This window comes from Lichenostomus cassidix, chromosome 4A (genome assembly GCF_008360975.1).
Source record: "Lichenostomus cassidix isolate B80296 chromosome 4A, HeHo_3.0, whole genome shotgun sequence".
Classification (NCBI taxonomy): Eukaryota; Metazoa; Chordata; class Aves; order Passeriformes; family Meliphagidae; genus Lichenostomus; species Lichenostomus cassidix.
This window is the reverse complement of record NC_139485.1, coordinates 1,455,563-1,473,154: the sequence shown is the minus strand read 5'-3', so window position 1 is coordinate 1,473,154 and position 17,592 is coordinate 1,455,563. Positions and strand designations below refer to the sequence as shown.

Sequence of the window (17,592 nt, the reverse complement as noted above, 5' to 3'; positions counted from 1 at the left end):
TGGGAGGCACATTTATCACGTTAATACTTGTCACACTTCCCACAGCTCGGAACACCTGTTCGTCCTGTTTTCCGTGTGTTTTGGATTCCAAGCACGATGGTGTCTCTCGTGGATAGCCAGCCCGGATCCCGGGGAGCTGCTGGGATTGCTGTTCACTGCTGCAATGAGTGCTGGTGTCCTCAGGGGCAATACCTTCCCAGGGTTTGTTCCAACCCAAACCCTGGATTGCCAAGAAATTCCCATCAGCAGCTTGAGAATCTACAGGTTTTAATTGGTGATCTCGTGTTGAACCAAAACCAAAGGTTTTAATTACTGGTGATCCTATATCAAGCCCGAGAATTGACAGGTTTTAATTGGAATAAAATCAGAATCCCAGACTGGTTTGGGTTGGAAAGGACATTAAAGTTCCTCCAGTTCCAATCCCTGCCCTGGGCAGGGACACCTTACTTGGGTGTTATTCCATATTCTATAATTTCTAGCACTCGAACAAACCCACACAGCCTCAGATCAAGGAAAGAGAAGACACACGGGCTGTAATTCCCTGTAATTCCCGGTGTGGAGCAGCGCAGGCTCCTCCTCCACAATTAGTGGGGGCAGCTCATTAATTAAGGCTTTGTGTTAGTGCTCCACGTGAGCCGAAGTAATTTTTCCCCTGGTAGCTTCTCTGGGGTTCGCAGAAGGATGAGGATGGTTTATAAGGTTAATAATAAAAGGGGTGGGGATCACTTGGGGAACTTTGCAGCACTGCGGAAAATGTACCTGTGAAACAGCAATGCTGCTTCCTCCTCTTCCCAAAGGAAAGTGCAAAAACAGAAGGCAAAAATAAGAAATGAGGGAAGAAAGAAGGATTTTTATTTCTTAGCCAGACACCATCACCCTCACAGCTTCCTCCCAAACTGTTGTGCCACAGGGATCAGTTTGAGCAGGAATCCCAAGGAAAAAAGAGAGCTGACTTCTTCCAGGGAGCTTTTCCCAAGTAATAGATGGATTGTGGCCATGTTCTGTCTGAAATCTGCATTTACCGAGCCTGAGGAGATGAGGCAAAGGGAGGTGTCAGAAGAAAATAAACAGAGAATGAGGCCACAGTGTCGAGTTTAGCAAATACATTTTGAGTGTATTTGAAGAAGGTGAACTCAAAAAAACCCACCCAGATCAGAGACGAATAAGACTTAAAAGGGGCTATCTCACAGTGTCTCCAGAATACACATTTTTGCTGTCATTTTCAGCCACATTTATTACAGAGTTTCCCTTGTACTGCAGGAATCTGTAACTCTTTTGATCTTGCTCTGAGTTCCTTACGTTGACATTGATTCTGCCATTCACCCTCACGCTGGACAGGCTTTGTGCTGACAGAAAAGTGCTTTTCTAAATTTATTTTGCAATTTGCAGATCAGTTTGAAGTTCCTCAGCTTGCAGGAACAAGCAAGCTAAATTGTAGGTCTGGTCTGTTCCCCACCAAGCAATTCCTGTAATCTCATTTTTATTACTCACTCACCACTTAGGAAGTGTTTCACAGGCAGATAAAATCTAACACAATAAATCCCTATCAACAGAGCAGCAAAATCTTGCGTGATGTGGATGAAAATGACATTTTTTGGGGGGGAGCATTTAAGAAAAGAACAATTTATTATGCTATTTTTACTGTGAGGAGGGTGGGAAGGGGCATTAGCAGACACCCACACTGAGTGCCAGAGGGGCTGTTGCAGAGGGAGCCTTGTCTACAAGTGTTATCAAGAGAATGCTGCCAAAAATACCCTGAGCTGATGAGTTTAGATACAATTCCAGCCCCAGCTCCAGCCAGTGCTTGCCCAGACAGTAGCTGCTGTCACTTGGGAAGCAGAGAGCACAAGGAATGTGCACAGGGTGCCAAGGCCAGCTGAAACACCAGCGGGAATTTGGCCTTCAGAGTTTGTTTTCCTCACTTGAGTGATAGCCAAGAAAGAGCTGTCTCAAAAAGAGCCTCGGGGAGAGCAGCTTTTACCCATATTTTAGAATTGTGACTGTCACAAATAGATTGGGAAGTATCTGCCCAGAGAGGAAAAATATACAAGTAGCTTAATTCAGGGAAAATGAGGCTGCTGAGAGGAATGAAAGCAGAGCTGATCAGGGGCTCCTGCAAACTTCAAGCCTTGGAACTACCCTTATTCCCAAGGGATTTTGAAAGTGAGTTTTGCTCTCATGAGGTGGTGTCAGGGTCCTGGTGTGAGGAGTTGCAGCATCCCTGGGTAACCTGGGCTAGGGGAAGGTGACCCTGCCCACTGTAGGGGCTGGATGAGCTTCAAGGTCCTTCCCAACCCAAACCAGTCTGGCATTCCATGGTTATAATTACAGCCTGTGCTAACAGACCTGAAATGATGCAACTGAAGGTTTTGAAAGCGGCTCATGGAAAAAAATCTGTGCCATTTCTTTCACCTTTTCCTGCTGACATCCTGGACAGGGATGGTTTTAGTGCCGTGGCTCTGGGTTAACACAGTGGTTGCTGGTGTTGTACTTCCATGTCATTGGACATCCAGGGCTCTGGATGCAATCAGCTCAGCCCTTGTGCTGCAGAAGGAGTCACAGAAGTCACACAGGTGCTGCCTCTGAGCTGCCACTGCTGCAGAACTCACAATTGCAGCCCCTGCTCTCCCTTCCAAAGGTTTTACAGCCGGGAGGAGGCTGTGGCTGCACCAGCCCCGAGCACTCAGCATGCAGGGCCCATCCCTCTCCTCCTGTAAATTCCCTACAATCAGGTGGAGCAATCAGGTGTCCTGGGTATTTTTAGCCTCCCCGGTTGTGTTGCTTTGCTTTGGATTAATGACCTGCTCCCCACACTCTGCTGGGGCTCTGGGACAGCCCCCCCACCCTCCAGAGTCAGGAGGTTTTATTAATTAAAGCACCACTGGCAGAGATGGAAAATCACTGAGGAGCTGAGGGAAGCAAAGGTTTGGTAGAGCTGTTGTTCTTTTGCCTTCACAGTTGCTGTGGCTGGATGGTTTTAATGGAAAGAAAATAAAATGTTATCTTAGTGAGTGTGATGAAATCACCTGACACTTGTGTCCACTTCCAGCACGGTTCAGGAAGGGAAGTGAAGAACAAAGAGTTTCACTGTCACTCTCAGGGCTGAACTGAATATATGAACAAACAGTTCATGCAGGGAAGTTCCTTCTCTTTTCCAGTGAACAGCCAGGAGCAGGTCGTGATGATCCTCAGTTTCTAAATTATTCTACAAGATTCTTCTTGGTTATTGTCTTGCAATTTGAGCTGCACTTCTTGTTTTTAACAGTCGGATAATTCAGTGGTGTGGTTTGTACTCCCTGAATGGAAACAGCTCCTGAACATCCCAAGGCACACTCACATAAATTTTCCTTGCTGTCTAAACCTGAGCAAACAGACATAAATCTGCCTTTCCCAATGAGACAGGTTCCTGAGAAGTGCCTGGCATGAACATTCATGGAATCTGAGCAGGAGGGAGTGCAGAGCAAGGCCAGAGCAGATGTGTTTACAGTTCCAGACAAATCTCTGCAGCTCAGGCAGTGCAGCGTGTCCATCACTGCTGCTGCACAACAAAGCCCAGCAGTCTCCAATCTCCCAGATCCCCAGGACATGGAGCTCTTCCTCTCACCCTGCTGACAGGTGGCAAAGTTGTCTCCTGGAACTTTTTTTACCAGCTCCCATTGCCACTGGGCTCCCAGCTGGATTACAGCTCTGCATGGATGAATGAGTCAATGACAGAGCTGGGAATAATTGTCTTCCCCTTGACATAGTGCTGAATTTGGTGTCTTGTGTCTGACACTGACACCTCAGAACAAGAACAGATCGTGTTGGATCAGCTCCAGAGCAGAGCAGGTGCCCTGTGAGGATCTGCTCTTCCTCCAGTGCAAACACGATCTACAAACCACAAGTGATCCAGTGCATTCCCAAGACTGAACAGAATTTCCTCTGCAATCCAAACATGTTCCAGGGTCTTAAACCCTTTGTTCCAGCACACAAAGCTCTGACCCAGTCAAGCTCGTTAGCAGCAGCAAATTTATTCCTAACTGCTTTTCTTTGATGCAATGGAGTTGTTCTTTTTTTTGAGACAGGCATCAATCCCTAGTGACAAAGGGTGCATTATCTGCCTCTCAGCAAGCTATTGAAACCTATCCCGGGGAATTCGGATGTGGGGTTAGGGAAACTGTGGAAAACATGCCAAGAACTGCATCATACAGGAAGGAGAGCAGAGATGGACATGGTTTTAGGATGTTCACAGCATCTGCAGAGCTGAGCTGGTGTTTGGCAAGTGACAGAGAGGGACAGAATTCAGGACTGGAGCCAGACTCCAGCTCTACTTGGCTGCAGACAGAATCTCCTCTGGGCTTTTCCCCTGTCATACTTAGGAAATTGTTTTTTCCCCTCTGTAATGAAGCTCAGATTTCAGGATCTCTGCATGCTCTCTGTGTGCAGGATATTTTAGTGAGAAAATTGGCTCGACCTTTTCCTCAGGCCCAGCTTTTATTCCTAGGTAAACAGAGAAGCTTTTGGGGAGAGCTTCTCGTTAGACAGCAAATTAAGGAGGGGTGTCCCTGGGGCTTGCAGAGGGAAAAATACTTCAGGATTCAGGATGCTGTTTCTCCAAGAGCCTCCTTCTCCATGTTGTGCCAATCTGTGGGTTTGACTCTCTTGTTTAATTACAGTTCTAATCATCTTATTCATGCTTCATTTCCCACTGTAAATAAAAGGAATTTTAGGCTGCATTTCCCTTTTTTCTTCCATGTGGCTGAGTAAATTTGCCCCTTTTTGAGAAGTGACTGATGATTTGATGGTGAAATTGTGCTCATCCAGCCCACACGGCGGGGCTGAGTCACCCCAGTGTCAGGGGAGCAGCTGGGGGGCACAGAGGGACACCAGCAGGCTCTGAGTGACAAACGCCAGCAGGGTGACTTTGGACCTACCCAGGAAAATCAAACACAGTCTGGTGAAACCTCCACTGGTTTTATCCATAGGGACTTTGGCAGCTTTGAGGGAAGGCAAACTGAATGTGGATGTTGTCCCTGCTGTCTCCAAGGACAGCCCACTCATGCCTGATCCAGAGGGGCTTCCTGATCTTCCCAGAGCCAGCTGCCCATGAGCCATGTCTGCCTGTTCCAGAGCTGCAGAGTGCTTTGTTAGGTTATTCCATTTCCCAGGAATACCATCTCAGAACTTCCATGCCATCTCTGTTCACTGCTGACAGGGTCAAAATGGCTTTGAGAAATAAGCTGGGAAAAGGACTGGGGAAGGGTGAAGGGTAGGGAGGGAAATAACAATGCTTTTGTTTGCCCAGGGTCTGGGCATGCCAATGGCTCCAATCCTCTCTCCACTCCCTGCTGGCCTTTATCTGGAGCTGAGAATGTGCAAACACCAGAACCAGCCCTTGTGGGGTCATCCAGCATGGGAGGAACCCCCATATCCATCCATCCATCCATCCATCCATCCATCCTTCCATCATCTATCATCCATCCATCCATCCATCATCCACCACCCACCATCCATCATCCATTCTTCCATCATCCATCCATCCATCCATCCATCCATCCATCATCCATCCATCCATCCATCCATCATCCACCATCCACCATCCATCCATCCATTCTTCCATCATCCATCCATCCATCCATCCATTCTTCCATCATCCATCCATCATCCACCATCCACCATCCATCCATCCATTCTTCCATCATCCATCCATCCATCCATCCATCCATCCATCCATTCTTCCACCATCCATCCATCCACCATCCATCCATCCATCCATCCACCATCCATCCATCCATCCATCCATCCATCATCCACCATCCATCCATCCATCCATCCACCCTTCCATCCCAGTTTCCTATGGCCTGGCCACTCTTGTTGCAATGTCCCAGCCCCATGGGAATGGATTGGGTGGGTTTATTCCAACATGCTGTGTTCAGGGTTGTCTTGTTAAATTCTTCAAATTCTTCCCAGTTTTCAGTAGAAATCTTCCCTCTGTTTGTCCTGCTGAACCCAAGGCAGGCACTGAAAGGCCACAGCAATTCAGCTGCCCATCAGCAGAGCAAACCTTTGTCTACAGCTCATATTTAATTTTCCTGGACCATCTCAGCTTAGTCAGTTCTCTGCAAGATTTAAAATGATGTGGCAAAGCAAAAAAACAAATGACCTTTAAGCCCAGGGATGAAGACTTTAACTGAAGGACAAAAGAAAGTTGAGGGAAAATCCAGTAATGCTTTTTTCCAAAGGGATGAAATGCAGGGTTTTATCCTGTTTGGATTTCAGGGTCTTCATAACCTCCTTCAGAAATACTTCAGTGCTGGATACATTTCAGATGCCAGACAGAATCTACCCCTCTTTGGCCTTGGGAGCTCCTTTGAAGTTCCCTGTTCTTAAAAAATCCCAGGCAGGACTTGATGGTTCTCATTCCAGCCTGGTAAGAAACATTTTGGTAACATCTACAATTTGCCACCAATCACTCCGTGTTTTGTCATGTTAAACAAAATATTTTACTGAATAAAAGTGTCAGTTTGTCCAGGCTATTTGTGTACAAGAGTGCAAAAGAGATTCCCAGGCATTTTTCCTTCCTACCATCTCTCTAGGAGTGTTTGTGCAATCTGATGGAGACATCCCAACATGGCAATAAACAAATAAGTAAATAAATCTGTGTAAGAATTAGATTTGTTCAGCTGAGATCTTATTCAATCCCTATTGCTTCTTTTCCAAATGGAAACCTAAAGTTTTTCATTTATCTACTTTTCCCGTTAATTTTCCAATGGATAAGACTTTCAGTCTCTGTATCAGTCATTCTGCTTCTAAAATAGAATCACAGGGAAAAAAAGGGGAAAAATCACCTCTGCAGGTCACCTAATCCAACCTCCCGCTGAAGGGAAGACTTCAATTAAGGTATTAAGGCTCAATTAATGTAAGTGTAATAATTACCTCCATTAAAGTCTGGGAGATGCATGAGGAAGGAAAGTTGCCATAAGATGAGCTGTGCTGTTGGACCTCACAGCCCTAAAGCTGACATCCCCTTCAGGAAATCTATTATTGCCTTTAGTGTGAATAATTCCTTACTCTCCTTGTACTCTCCTATTATGTCTTTATTTTCTAACATGCACATTAGTGGATTTTATTGATTGCTTTTGGCTGTAAGACTCAAAGCAGAGCAATTTACAGACGGAGAGGAAGAACACCAAGCCTTCAAAAGCCAGCCCAGCCATCCATCAGTGTGTCCCAGTGACAGTTTAATGTGCCCCAGTGTGAGGCTGAGCTGCCACCCCTCTCCAAGGCCATCAGCTCTGCTTCCCAGAGACCCTCAGCTGGGACAGCAGTGGCTTCACCAAGAATCAAATTTGACTGCAATTTGGGAGTCAATAAACATCACTGCTGTCTTGGCTGGGGGGCTGTGACAAGCAGTGATTGCTCTCAGTCCCTGTGTGTCTCCAGCCCATCCATCATCACCAGAGCAGCAGCCAACACACCCAGGGAACAGGGAGGATGTTCTGCCACCTCTCCCTGGTTAGAAGTGATATGGATTTTATCAGGATTTTCCATTCTTGAACGTCCTCTCCTCTGCCATGGCCAAGGAGGGATGTGCACAGAGCTTCAGCTCCCTGGGCCTGGGGCAGCCACACCTCCAGAGGCTGCTGGAGCTCTTTCGGGAAGCTGCAAGGTGGGGTCAGTCCTTTCTCCCCAGGAACGAGTGACAGGACAAGAAATGGCCTCAAGTTGCACCAGGGCAGGTTTAGATGGGGTATGAGGGAAAATTCCTTCCTGGAAAGGGCTGTCCAGCCCTGGCACAGCTGCCCAGCCCCCAGTCCCCACCCCAGATGGATTTAAAAGCCATGTGGATGTGGCACTTGGGGACATGGCAGTGCTGGGGGCAGGGTTGGACTCGATGTTCTCAGGAGGCTTTTCCATCCCAGACGGTTGTGTGACTCTAAGCTCAGTTTCAGTGCCTGGGCTCAGGAGAAGCTAGCAGAGCCCAGGTTTGGCACTGCTGGTGGTGCCAGCAATGCCACCAGTGCTCCCAGGGTGTGCTCAGATCTCTCTGTGTCACAGGCACGATCCCAAGTGCCCCCAGGCCTGCCAACTCAGCCCTGCCTTGCAGCAGCCTCAGTCCAGTGCCAGGGCTCCCCAGGGCCTCACCTGAGCCATCCTCAGCCCTTCCTGGCATCATCGTCTGCTGGGGACAGTGCCACTCACTGCGGGTGGCACTTCTGCAGCTGGGAAACAGCAGCCAGCCGAGATGAAAGCTGATTCCTGTGTCACTTGTGCCTCCCTCGAGCACATGAAAGCTGCCTTGTTAGTCCTGCAGCTCTGCTTGTCTCTGCCATGGCTCCCTGTCCCCGTCCCCGTCCCTGTCCCTGTCCCTGTCCCCCCAGACTGTCCCTGCTGCAGGGGATTTCTGCCTGACATTCCAGCAGAGCTCAGGAATTGCTTACAGCACCAAAGGGGATCTCTGCTGGGAAAAGGGACTCTGTAAAATAAAATCTCATCCCAGAGTTCCACCTCCATTATGTGCCAGTAAATCCCTATCCCAGGACATATGGACTCACCCCATGGATATTTCTCCATGCTTAGCCCAAAATTAATAATGCAAGATTTGCAGACCAAACACTGTCCTTCATTTCCAACGTGCAACCTTGCTGCTGTCAGGGGATGTTTCAGTGGGAACAGGATCTGCAAACAAGGGAATCTCACTTCTGGCTTTGCAGTTGAAGTTCCTGTCCTACAGATGCTGATATCAGGCAAGGCAAAACAACCTCCAGTTTGGTGTTTTCTGGCTTTGGTCTTTCTAGAGGGCTGATAGGAGAAAAGGGAGTAAATTTGCCATTGCTGGGACAGGTAAAAATCCATGAACAGAAAAGAACAGGATATTTTTATCTTCTCTGTCAAAGAAATGAAAGATTTTATGCCAAACCTTCAGCTGATGATTAATCAAGTTGAAAAGTTTTATTTCAGGTGAGGAATTGGCCCTTTCAGTTTTCCCTTTGCTTGGGGACTTGGCAGAGCTGGGGAACAGTTGGACTCCATGGTCTTTTCCAGCCTAAATAATTCCATGATGATCCTGAGAAAGGCTTTACAAGGCTCTTGGGGTTGATGTTGGTTAAGGATGCAGAGGGGTGCTTTACAGGCAAGCTGTGCACTCTGAAAATACCCGAAAACTCCCAAAAGTGGATCACTTCCCTTCCCAACACCTTGGGGCATGGATAGAGTGGAAAACGGGGCTGGAGCTGGCTGTTCCCTTGGAAACCCTCTGTGCCAGAGCTGGGGCTTTGTGTCCAGCCCTGCTGAACTCTGCCAAGGCGAAACATCTGTCCTTCCAAGGAGGGATTAAAAAATACAAGCCGATTTTCTCATCTGTGTGTATTCCCTGTCCTGAGGAGAGCTGGGATCTCTGCAACCCGCTGGTTTCCCAGCGCCCAGCACCCTCTGGTGTCAGAGTGTTCTCGGGGAGGGTTTTATTTATGGAGCAGAGCTGGGCTCTGAGAGGAGTTTCTGTTCAGGCTCTGCCCCGCTGGTGCTGCTCTGGCACTGCTGGAACCTGTCCTGGACACCTCTGTGCCGTGCTGGGTCAGCTCTTGGGAGAGCCAAGGTCCTGCAAAGCCAACGAGGTCTAACATCTGCTCAGAGCACGGAAAAGCCTTCCTGGACAGGGTGACATCAGAGATATCCTACTGCAAGTGCTGTTCCTAATTCCTGGCACAGCCTAAGAGCATTCCCTGATGGAACACAGGGATGTGAGTTAACCCTTCAGGACAGACACCTCTCCCAGCATGGGCTAGAGTTCAAAGCCACACTTTCAATCCCTGCCCTTTATTTTGCTGATTATTTTGCATTATATCAGAGATCTGTGGGGAAGAGGAGAAAGGCTTTGAGCAAGAGACTAAAGTAACACATGAGAACTGTTGGATGTCTGAATGGCTGGGGATTCAGTGCCTTATCTCTGGGGCCAGCTGGGAAGAATAAAGCCATTTTCTTGGCATTAAATAAAAATTAAAACATCACCTGTAAGTAATAATGGTCAAGATGAAAGAGGTTCAGAGATTGAGGTTAGGCTCTGATCAAGTATCCTGAAATACCAATGCTCTGAACCTCTAGGTAATGAACAGGGCAGGAAGGACACTCTGGTTTTCCAGTGTTTTATATTGTTCCCCAAAATGTGGCCATTTTCCTTCCTTTTCTACTCAAAAGCAATCAGGCAGGCTATGGTTCTATGATTCTGTGATTCTATGATTCTATGATTCTGTGGTTCTATGATTCTATGGTTCTATGATTCTGTGGTTCTATGATTCTATGACTGTGATTCTATGATTCTGTGGTTCTATGATTCTATGACTCTGTAACTCTATGATTCTATGGTTCTATGATTCTGTGATTCTAGGACTCTATGACTCTATGATTCTATGACTCTATGGTTCTATGATTCTATGATTCTGTTTTAATGGCCATGCAGCAAAAAATAAAAATACAGCAAAAACACCAAGTGAACTGAACTTTTCTAACTTTCTCAAAATATCTGAGGGCACTGTTTGGTGAACTTGGTCTGCTTTAAATATTTCCCTGTGTCTAAATACCAAGTCTTCAGTTTTACTGTGCCAGAGCTTGTGGTTCAGTGGCTTCCCAGCTGACTTTCTTTCCTGTGTAGATCTCAGTGCTTTGTGTTCACATGGATCTTGTCAGGACATTTTAGATCTCCAGATCCAAATTCATCCCTGGTGGGACTTTGAGGGAAAAGGAGAGAGTGTCCCCAGGAAAAGATCTGCTTCCTGCTGTATCACAGGGGTTTGGAGCCTGTTGAGTCCTGCTTTTATTCCAGCCTGGCTGCTGGAGCTGCAATGTGAAACACCCAGATTGCCAGGGTTTGCTCACACTTGGTTTTGGGAGAAATCAGGATAAAGAGCCTGGGAAGAGCTGTAGGAGAAATAGAAGAATGAATGTGGCAATGGAAGAATGAATCTAGCAATGGAAGAATGAATCTGGCAATGGACACCTAAATCAGTGTCTGGTTTAACCCCATGCAGTGTTTCCATCATGTGCCCTAAACTGGCTGAAACCCCTTTGGTGACAGAGTGTTTTCTTCAGAACTGCTCTTTGCTCCTTTGCCTATTTTCTGTGTCTGCCTTGCAGCTCTGGGATCCCAACCCTCCATTTGTGGCATCACCTTGCTCCCTGCTTACAAAGAAAAGTGGTTTAGCAGGGCTTCTCTGTGATCCCATCTTCTTTTCTTAATATAACCCTGAAGGATGTGTTCCTGCATGAAATTAGCTGGTAATTTTCTTGTCTTGATTTGCAGTGTTTCAAGTGTTCTGAGGAGAAGCACTGCCAGACTTTCAACATATTGTTATGGTTATCACCTTGATAAATATAACCCAGTTCTGTCTGCTCCCCTCTCGCTGAGTCTTCCCTGCTGACTTCTTTCCTACCAAGCATAAGTTCCTTTTCTTTATTTCCAGCATCTCCCCAGCCTTTTCCTCAACCGAGTTCCAAAATCTTCATGATTGCTCTGTGAATGCTCCTTGCAGTTCCCTGCCAGTGCACAGAAAGCCTCCAGCTCGTTAAAGCTTCAGTGAAATTGGGTTTTTTTGCACTTTGCATTGCCCTGATTGAGAGCAGAGCCCTGTTTGTGCTCCCAGCTCCTCCTCCAGGGCATCTCTGCTGTGCTGATGCACAGTGCCACAGTTCCTTCTCACAGCTCCTCACAGGAAACAATTCCTGAGTTTTTTCACACAGCACCTCACAGCTTTCCTGGCTGACAGGCAATGCACACCCAGAAATACAAATTCGTGTGCTCTGGAGAGCCCCAGTGGTGCAGAAAGATGGGGTTAAACACAACTGGAGCTCTCCTGGTCCTTTCCCCATGCCTTGACTCCAGCTGGAAATGCCAAGCTGTTTCACACTCAGCAAAGCAATGCCTGCTGCAGGAAAATTAAACAGAAAATAATAAGAGCCCAAGGGTCAGAGACTCAGCCAATTCAGAGCTGGAGATTTTTAAAGCAGGTTTTCCTGGGAGATTTCCAGCATTTCAGGCTTCTAATCTGTTAAAGTCTGAAGCAGCTGCATCTCAAAAAAGGAAAGAAAAACTTAAAAGTGCCTAACTAAAGAAAGTCTCCAGCCTTGTTTGAAGTCCAAACATATTGTGGCAGCCAAGGTTTGGTTCAGCTCTTGCTGGGTTTGATTTTTGGTTCCTCCTGCAATGGCAGCATCATTCAGCACCTCCTGGACCAGAGCTTTGCATGGATGGAGCTCCCCTGAGCTTTCCATGGATATTATCCAAATCCTCTGAAAATGCTGAGAAAAATAAGACTTTCTGCAACTTTTAGTGTCTTTTTTATTGACAGCAAGTCAGGCATTATTTTATTCTTGGCCCAGGTTTGTGTGTGTGGCTGACAAAGTTCCAGCCTCCACACAGACCCTGATACAAAACGTTTTATTTATTTATACATTTCGAGCAAAGAAATCAATGTTCATTGGTTCTAAGTCACATAATTATCTTCATTAATTAGTATTCTGTCCTCTATTGGTTATTGATTTCTCTCTCTGGGACACATTCTTTAGTCCTTTTGTCATTTTTTGCTCAGACAGGGAATCTTCAACTTTCCAGGCTTTAATCTCCTGTATCTTCTAGTTACTCCAACATCCTTGAAGGGTCATAAATTTAACATCCCAGATGTCCAACCTTCACCTCCCTTTGGCTTTGTTTATTGAAGCTTGGCAGGATTAGTTTTAGCAAACGGAAGGTTTTGGTGATTTAATGATCAAAGTAAAAATAAGAGGCTGTGAAGAAACTGAACTGGTGCTGGCTAAAAGTGAGCACAGCTTCCAATTAATTAGAACAACTAATTAACAGTTAGTTAGGAGAATTATATCATTTCCAGCACAGACAGAGCTCACCTGACCCTCACAGAATTCCAGCAGCTCCTGCTGCCTCCCAATGAAGCCACAAGGACTCTTGAAAATCAGGTTTATTGTGTCTGACCGATGCAGGGAATTGAGGCTGAACAACCATTCCCAAAGCTCCCCTGGGCAAATCTCCATCTCCATCAGCTCTGCCATCCCTTTTCCATGGCAACGTGTAAATCCAAAGCTCCAGCAGTTTTGGCTGCAGGGCTGTGGCAGAGGTAACGAGGTTGTTGTTAATTATGAAACCATCATGCAAATCTGGCTGGGTCACTTCTATTCCAAACCTCCCCAAAGCTGGCAAAGGATAAGTTTGCAAAATTCCACCCTGGCAGCTGAAAGCCTGAGAAAGCTGGGAGTGACAGGACTGAAGGAATTAGAGGGGAAATTATTCCTGAATTAACCTCGTGGTTCCCAGCCATCACCCCAATATTTCCATGCAGCCCTTTTGGTCCTGTCAGAATTCGAAGGGAGTCCCAAGTTATATAAGGATATTCAATTTTATACATGATTCTGTGTAATTTAATACAATTTTATACTCAATTCTATATGATCTTACACAATTTTACACCCAATGATACATCTGCTCCTGCAGTGCTTCAGTGGACATTGCAACACACAATAGTCCAGGGCAAAATGAAGGTGAAGTGTTTGAATTGGGGAAAAATTGCCCTCTGACACAAAAACCTCACACAAAGCTATCCAATGCAGATCCTGAACAGGAACTCTCCATTTGGGTTCCATGATTTTATCCCTGCAAAGTGAGGCAGTGTAATCCCATGGAGCAAAAACCAATCCCTATGGCTGTGTGTGCACAGAGAGGAAACCAGCCAGGGCAGGCAGCAAAGGGTTAATGGAATTCACCTTCAGGAATTTGAATTTGAATTCACCTTCCTGCATTTGAATCCCTGCCTCAGCAGGAGGCTTTGTACTCCTTTCACCTGGAAAATGGGAGGAAATAATTGCATCTTGTTATCTTTACTGAGCTCCATTTTCTTCTGAACTCTGCCCAGCTCTGAGCATTTGGTACAGCCTGGCTGAGGCTGTTTGCTCCCATAAGAGCTAATCATGAAAGTTCATTTTTAGTCTGGGCTAAGGGAGTGTGAGTGAACCAGAATTTCCCCGAAGGCAAAGGTAGCTTTGGACCTTCAGCATCACTTGGGTGATTTGTTAGCACATCACTCACCCCTGGCTGGCTGAAATCCTCTTGGGGCTGCTCAGGATTTCCTGAATCATTCCCATGGATTTGCAGGATTAGGTGCCACGCAGGCAGCCAACCTTCCACTTGAACTGCAGCAGGGTAAATGAATGTCCCAATGTGCTGAGCAGCACTTGGAGAGGTCTCTCCTTCCAAACATTTAACAATTCTGAATCCAAGGATCTTTTCACTGATGATTGCCAAAAAGCCAATTAAAAAAGATGCACGAGAGGTGATGAGCAACTGATGTCTTAAGCAGGTTGAATTATGACTCAACTGAACCGACAGAGTAGTTAATAAAGCAGAAATGCACAAGCTGTGATTAAATATTAAAACAAAAACCATCAGAAAGGAGATAATTTTGTACAAATTTTTCCAAAAGTTTGTCTCACTGGACAGCTTCCCTTAAAAATCAGTGGCAACTCTCCTAAACAAATTATGTGGGACCAGATTTTGTGTACATTCAGTATGTCTTGGGGTCTTCAAGTGAGCCTCCAGACAAGGATCCTGGGAATTCAGCAGCACTTGGACTTGGAAGAGGACTGTGAAAGACCCCAAATGGTCTGGGTTTATTTTTAATTCAAAGCCAAACAGGTCAGCACCACGTCTGTGCTGCCAGGGGGTCTTTGTAATATTTTCAGATTTTCCTGTGTAGCTAAAGCTTCTGGAGATCTCGAAATAGACGTTTTGTTCCCTGGGACACCGAGTTTAATTCATGGCTTGCACCGTGTGTAGGGAAAGCAGAAGTGCCAAAGACCCTTTCAAAATTTCAGCCTCCAGTTTTTCAACTTCAGAGACAGAGACCAGACCAACTCGAAGCTTTCAAGTTTATTTTTTCCTGCCTTTTCAGATGAAAATCTTTTCTATATTTATGTAATTGATTATCCATGTTAAACAGGTAAAATTTACCTTGATGATAGCAGTTTGAATCAGTCACACCTTGGAGCCTGCAAGGAGCTGGTTATCCCTGGCTTTTATTTCTGCTCTAGAAATTTGATTTCTCACTTGTCACCATGCGTTGTCCCCAGCTGCCCAAATCTGACACTTCAGCCACTGAAGAGACCCTGAAGGAATGAAATTTTGGTGCCAGGGTTTCCCTCTTCCCACTTCCCCCCAAGTGGAAATGCCCAGGCAGCTCTGTGCCCTGCAGCAGGATCCAGGGTGGCAATGGAGGAGGGAAATGGGGAAGGTGGAGCTGGAGGAGCTGCAAATGGCTTTCCATTAGTTCCTTTTTGTTGTTCTAAAGAAGGGATTAGAGGCAGGAGATAAAACTCCTGACGCAGAGCTCAGGGGGCAGCTGGGGCTCTGTCCTTCCCAAAAACCACCGGCAAAGGAACAGAGCAGCCAGAGGCGACTGCAGCATGCGTGTGGGCCGCGCCCTGGTGCTGCTGCTGGCGCTGGGCTGTGCCCGGGCAGGGGAGTTCTGCCACGGCTGGGCAGGCGGTGCCCGGCGCTGGCAGCGCGGCTTCCAGTGTCCCGAGCGCTGGGACAGCCCTGCGGCCACGCTGTGCTGCGGCTCCTGCGCCCTGCGCTTCTGCTGTGCCAGCGCTGCCGCCCGCCTGCAGCAGGGCCAGTGCCCCGGCGAGCAGCCCAGCCCCGCGCCCCCCGCGCCAGGTAAGGTCCCCAGCCATGGCAGTGGCACCTGGGTGCCCCTGGGCATCTTCCCCCGGTGCCCCGCCTGGCACAGCGTGTGCCTGGGTGGCTGTGCCGCCCCAGCACTCCGTTCCCTTCTCTGGGAATAGGGAATAACCTGGGGGTTCTCTCCATTTTCTGTCAGTTCTCTCCATTTTCTGTCAGTTCTGCTCTTAGAAAAGCCTTAGAGCTGCTACACGAGCAGCTGTACTCCTGGCCCTGGTGGCACAAGGGTGTCGCTGACCTGCTAATGCCTCTGAGCAGCGCAGTGACCTTCAGCTCTGCCTTGCAGCCCTCACATCCAGAGGGAGCCCAGCACCAGTGCAAAGCTGCAAAACTTGCTTATAATCTGAATTTGTAACCTGTGTACAAGCGAGCAGCAGCTGTGCCACCTGGGGGCTGAACAGCTCCTGCCTGTAGGTCTGGCTGCTCTCTGAACCTCTGTTTTTCTCTCAACCTGCCATAGCAATTGCCAGCTTTTCCTCTTCTTGCTGCAGCAAGAGTTGAGAGTAAAAGCACAGTGGGGAATGTGGGTGCTAAGGAATGAGAATATAACCTGGCACCCCCATGGGAATCGGGATATAACCCATGGGAATGGGAATCTTACCTGGAACCTCCATGGGAATGGGAATATAACCCAAGGGAATGGGGATATAACCCATGGAATGGGAATCTTACCTGGAACCTCCATGGGAATGGGAATATAACCTGGAATCCCCCATGGGAATGGGGATATAACCCACGGGAACGGTTGGCTGATGTCCCTTCTCCCCTGCAGTTCCCGGCTATCTGCCCTTCCTGCTGGTGGGCTCCGTGTTCGTGGCGTTCATCGTTGGCGGTGCCTGCGTGGGACTTTGCTGCTGCAAACGCTCCGTGTCGCAGCCAGAGGGACAGCCAGCTGCACTCGGCCCTGGCCAGACGTGGCTGCTGCAAGCCGATGTCCCCTCTGCCCTGGCCGGCTGTGGCAGCAGCAGCTCCGCGGGCAGTGGCAGCTGTGTGGCTCTGGCTCTGTCCCCTGCAGTCCCCGGCTTGCCTGAAGCCCCTCGGCTCTTACCCCCTGCCCCCAGGACTGCCCAGCTCCCACCGCCTTCCCGCGGTCACCACAGGATCCCCACTGCCCACCCTGCCCTCGGGGCTCCTCTTTTCCCTAAAAGGACCCCCTATGGACACAGGGCCACTGCTGTCCCCCTCGGGGTGACGCAGGGTGACGCGGGGCTGTTGGCAGCAGTCCATGTCTGAGGTGCCTCACACCAGCACTCACCTGGATCCTACCTCATCATTCGAGTCCGTTCTCTGGGACTGAACAGAAGCCTCTCCATTTGGCATCAGTTTTGTGCCTCAATTTTGGCTTTTTACAGCTCTGAAGGTGTCATTTTACCACTTACTTTAGCTTCTTGGGCTTTTGAACTGGTATTATTTTAATGCTGTCAAAAAAGGCAAGATTCTGAGGTCTGCTCAAGGAGGGACTGCAGCTGTAAAAACGCCTCCCAGCCTCCCCTGGTCCTTCCATGCTGCCATGCCGCATCCTGGGGACATGTTGGAGGACTTGGGCTCAATTCCTGTGGCTGTCACTGCTCAGCAGCTCGGGACAGGGAAGTGCCTCGGTGGGTTTTTAATTGTGCCACCTGAGAGCTTGGAAAGCACAGCAGGACTGGACTGAGCCCAGCAGTAAAGGGATGGTGAAACACTGCCTGGCACCGACCTGCCCCTCTTGGGTTAGCAGTGCAGTGGTGCTGCTAAAGGAGCAACTTCCAGCCCTAATTTCACTCCAATGTAATTTAGTCCAGATGCTGCATGAAGATAATAAACCAACAAATGTGTTGCTTCCTCTCTTGCAGTTGCTTAGTGGCTTTTTTCCCTTTCTTTCCATAACTGGACACTCC

The 17,592-nt window shown here is 47.8% G+C and overlaps 1 protein-coding gene across 1 annotated transcript; it reads left to right on the top strand.

The window, feature by feature from the left end:
- The first annotated feature begins 15,438 nt into the window (after positions 1–15,438).
- On the top strand, positions 15,439–16,907 carry LOC146437253 (protein shisa-1-like). The gene is made up of 3 exons (XM_085060863.1): positions 15,439–15,691; positions 16,488–16,555; positions 16,731–16,907. The coding sequence occupies exons 1-3, from the start codon at positions 15,439–15,441 to the stop codon at positions 16,905–16,907; spliced, it is 498 nt and encodes a 165-aa protein (XP_084916989.1).
- Positions 16,908–17,592: the final 685 nt, after the last annotated feature.

Coding starts and splice junctions, on each gene's coding strand:
- LOC146437253 (XM_085060863.1), top strand. CDS start 15,439: ATGCGTGTGGGCCGCGCCCTGGTGCTGCTGCTGGCGCTGGGCTGTGCC. Junction 15,692..16,487: donor CCCCGCGCCCCCCGCGCCAG/GTAAGGTCCCCA, acceptor TCTCCCCTGCAG/TTCCCGGCTATCTGCCCTTC. Junction 16,556..16,730: donor TCATCGTTGGCGGTGCCTGC/GTGGGACTTTGC, acceptor TGTCCCCTGCAG/TCCCCGGCTTGCCTGAAGCC.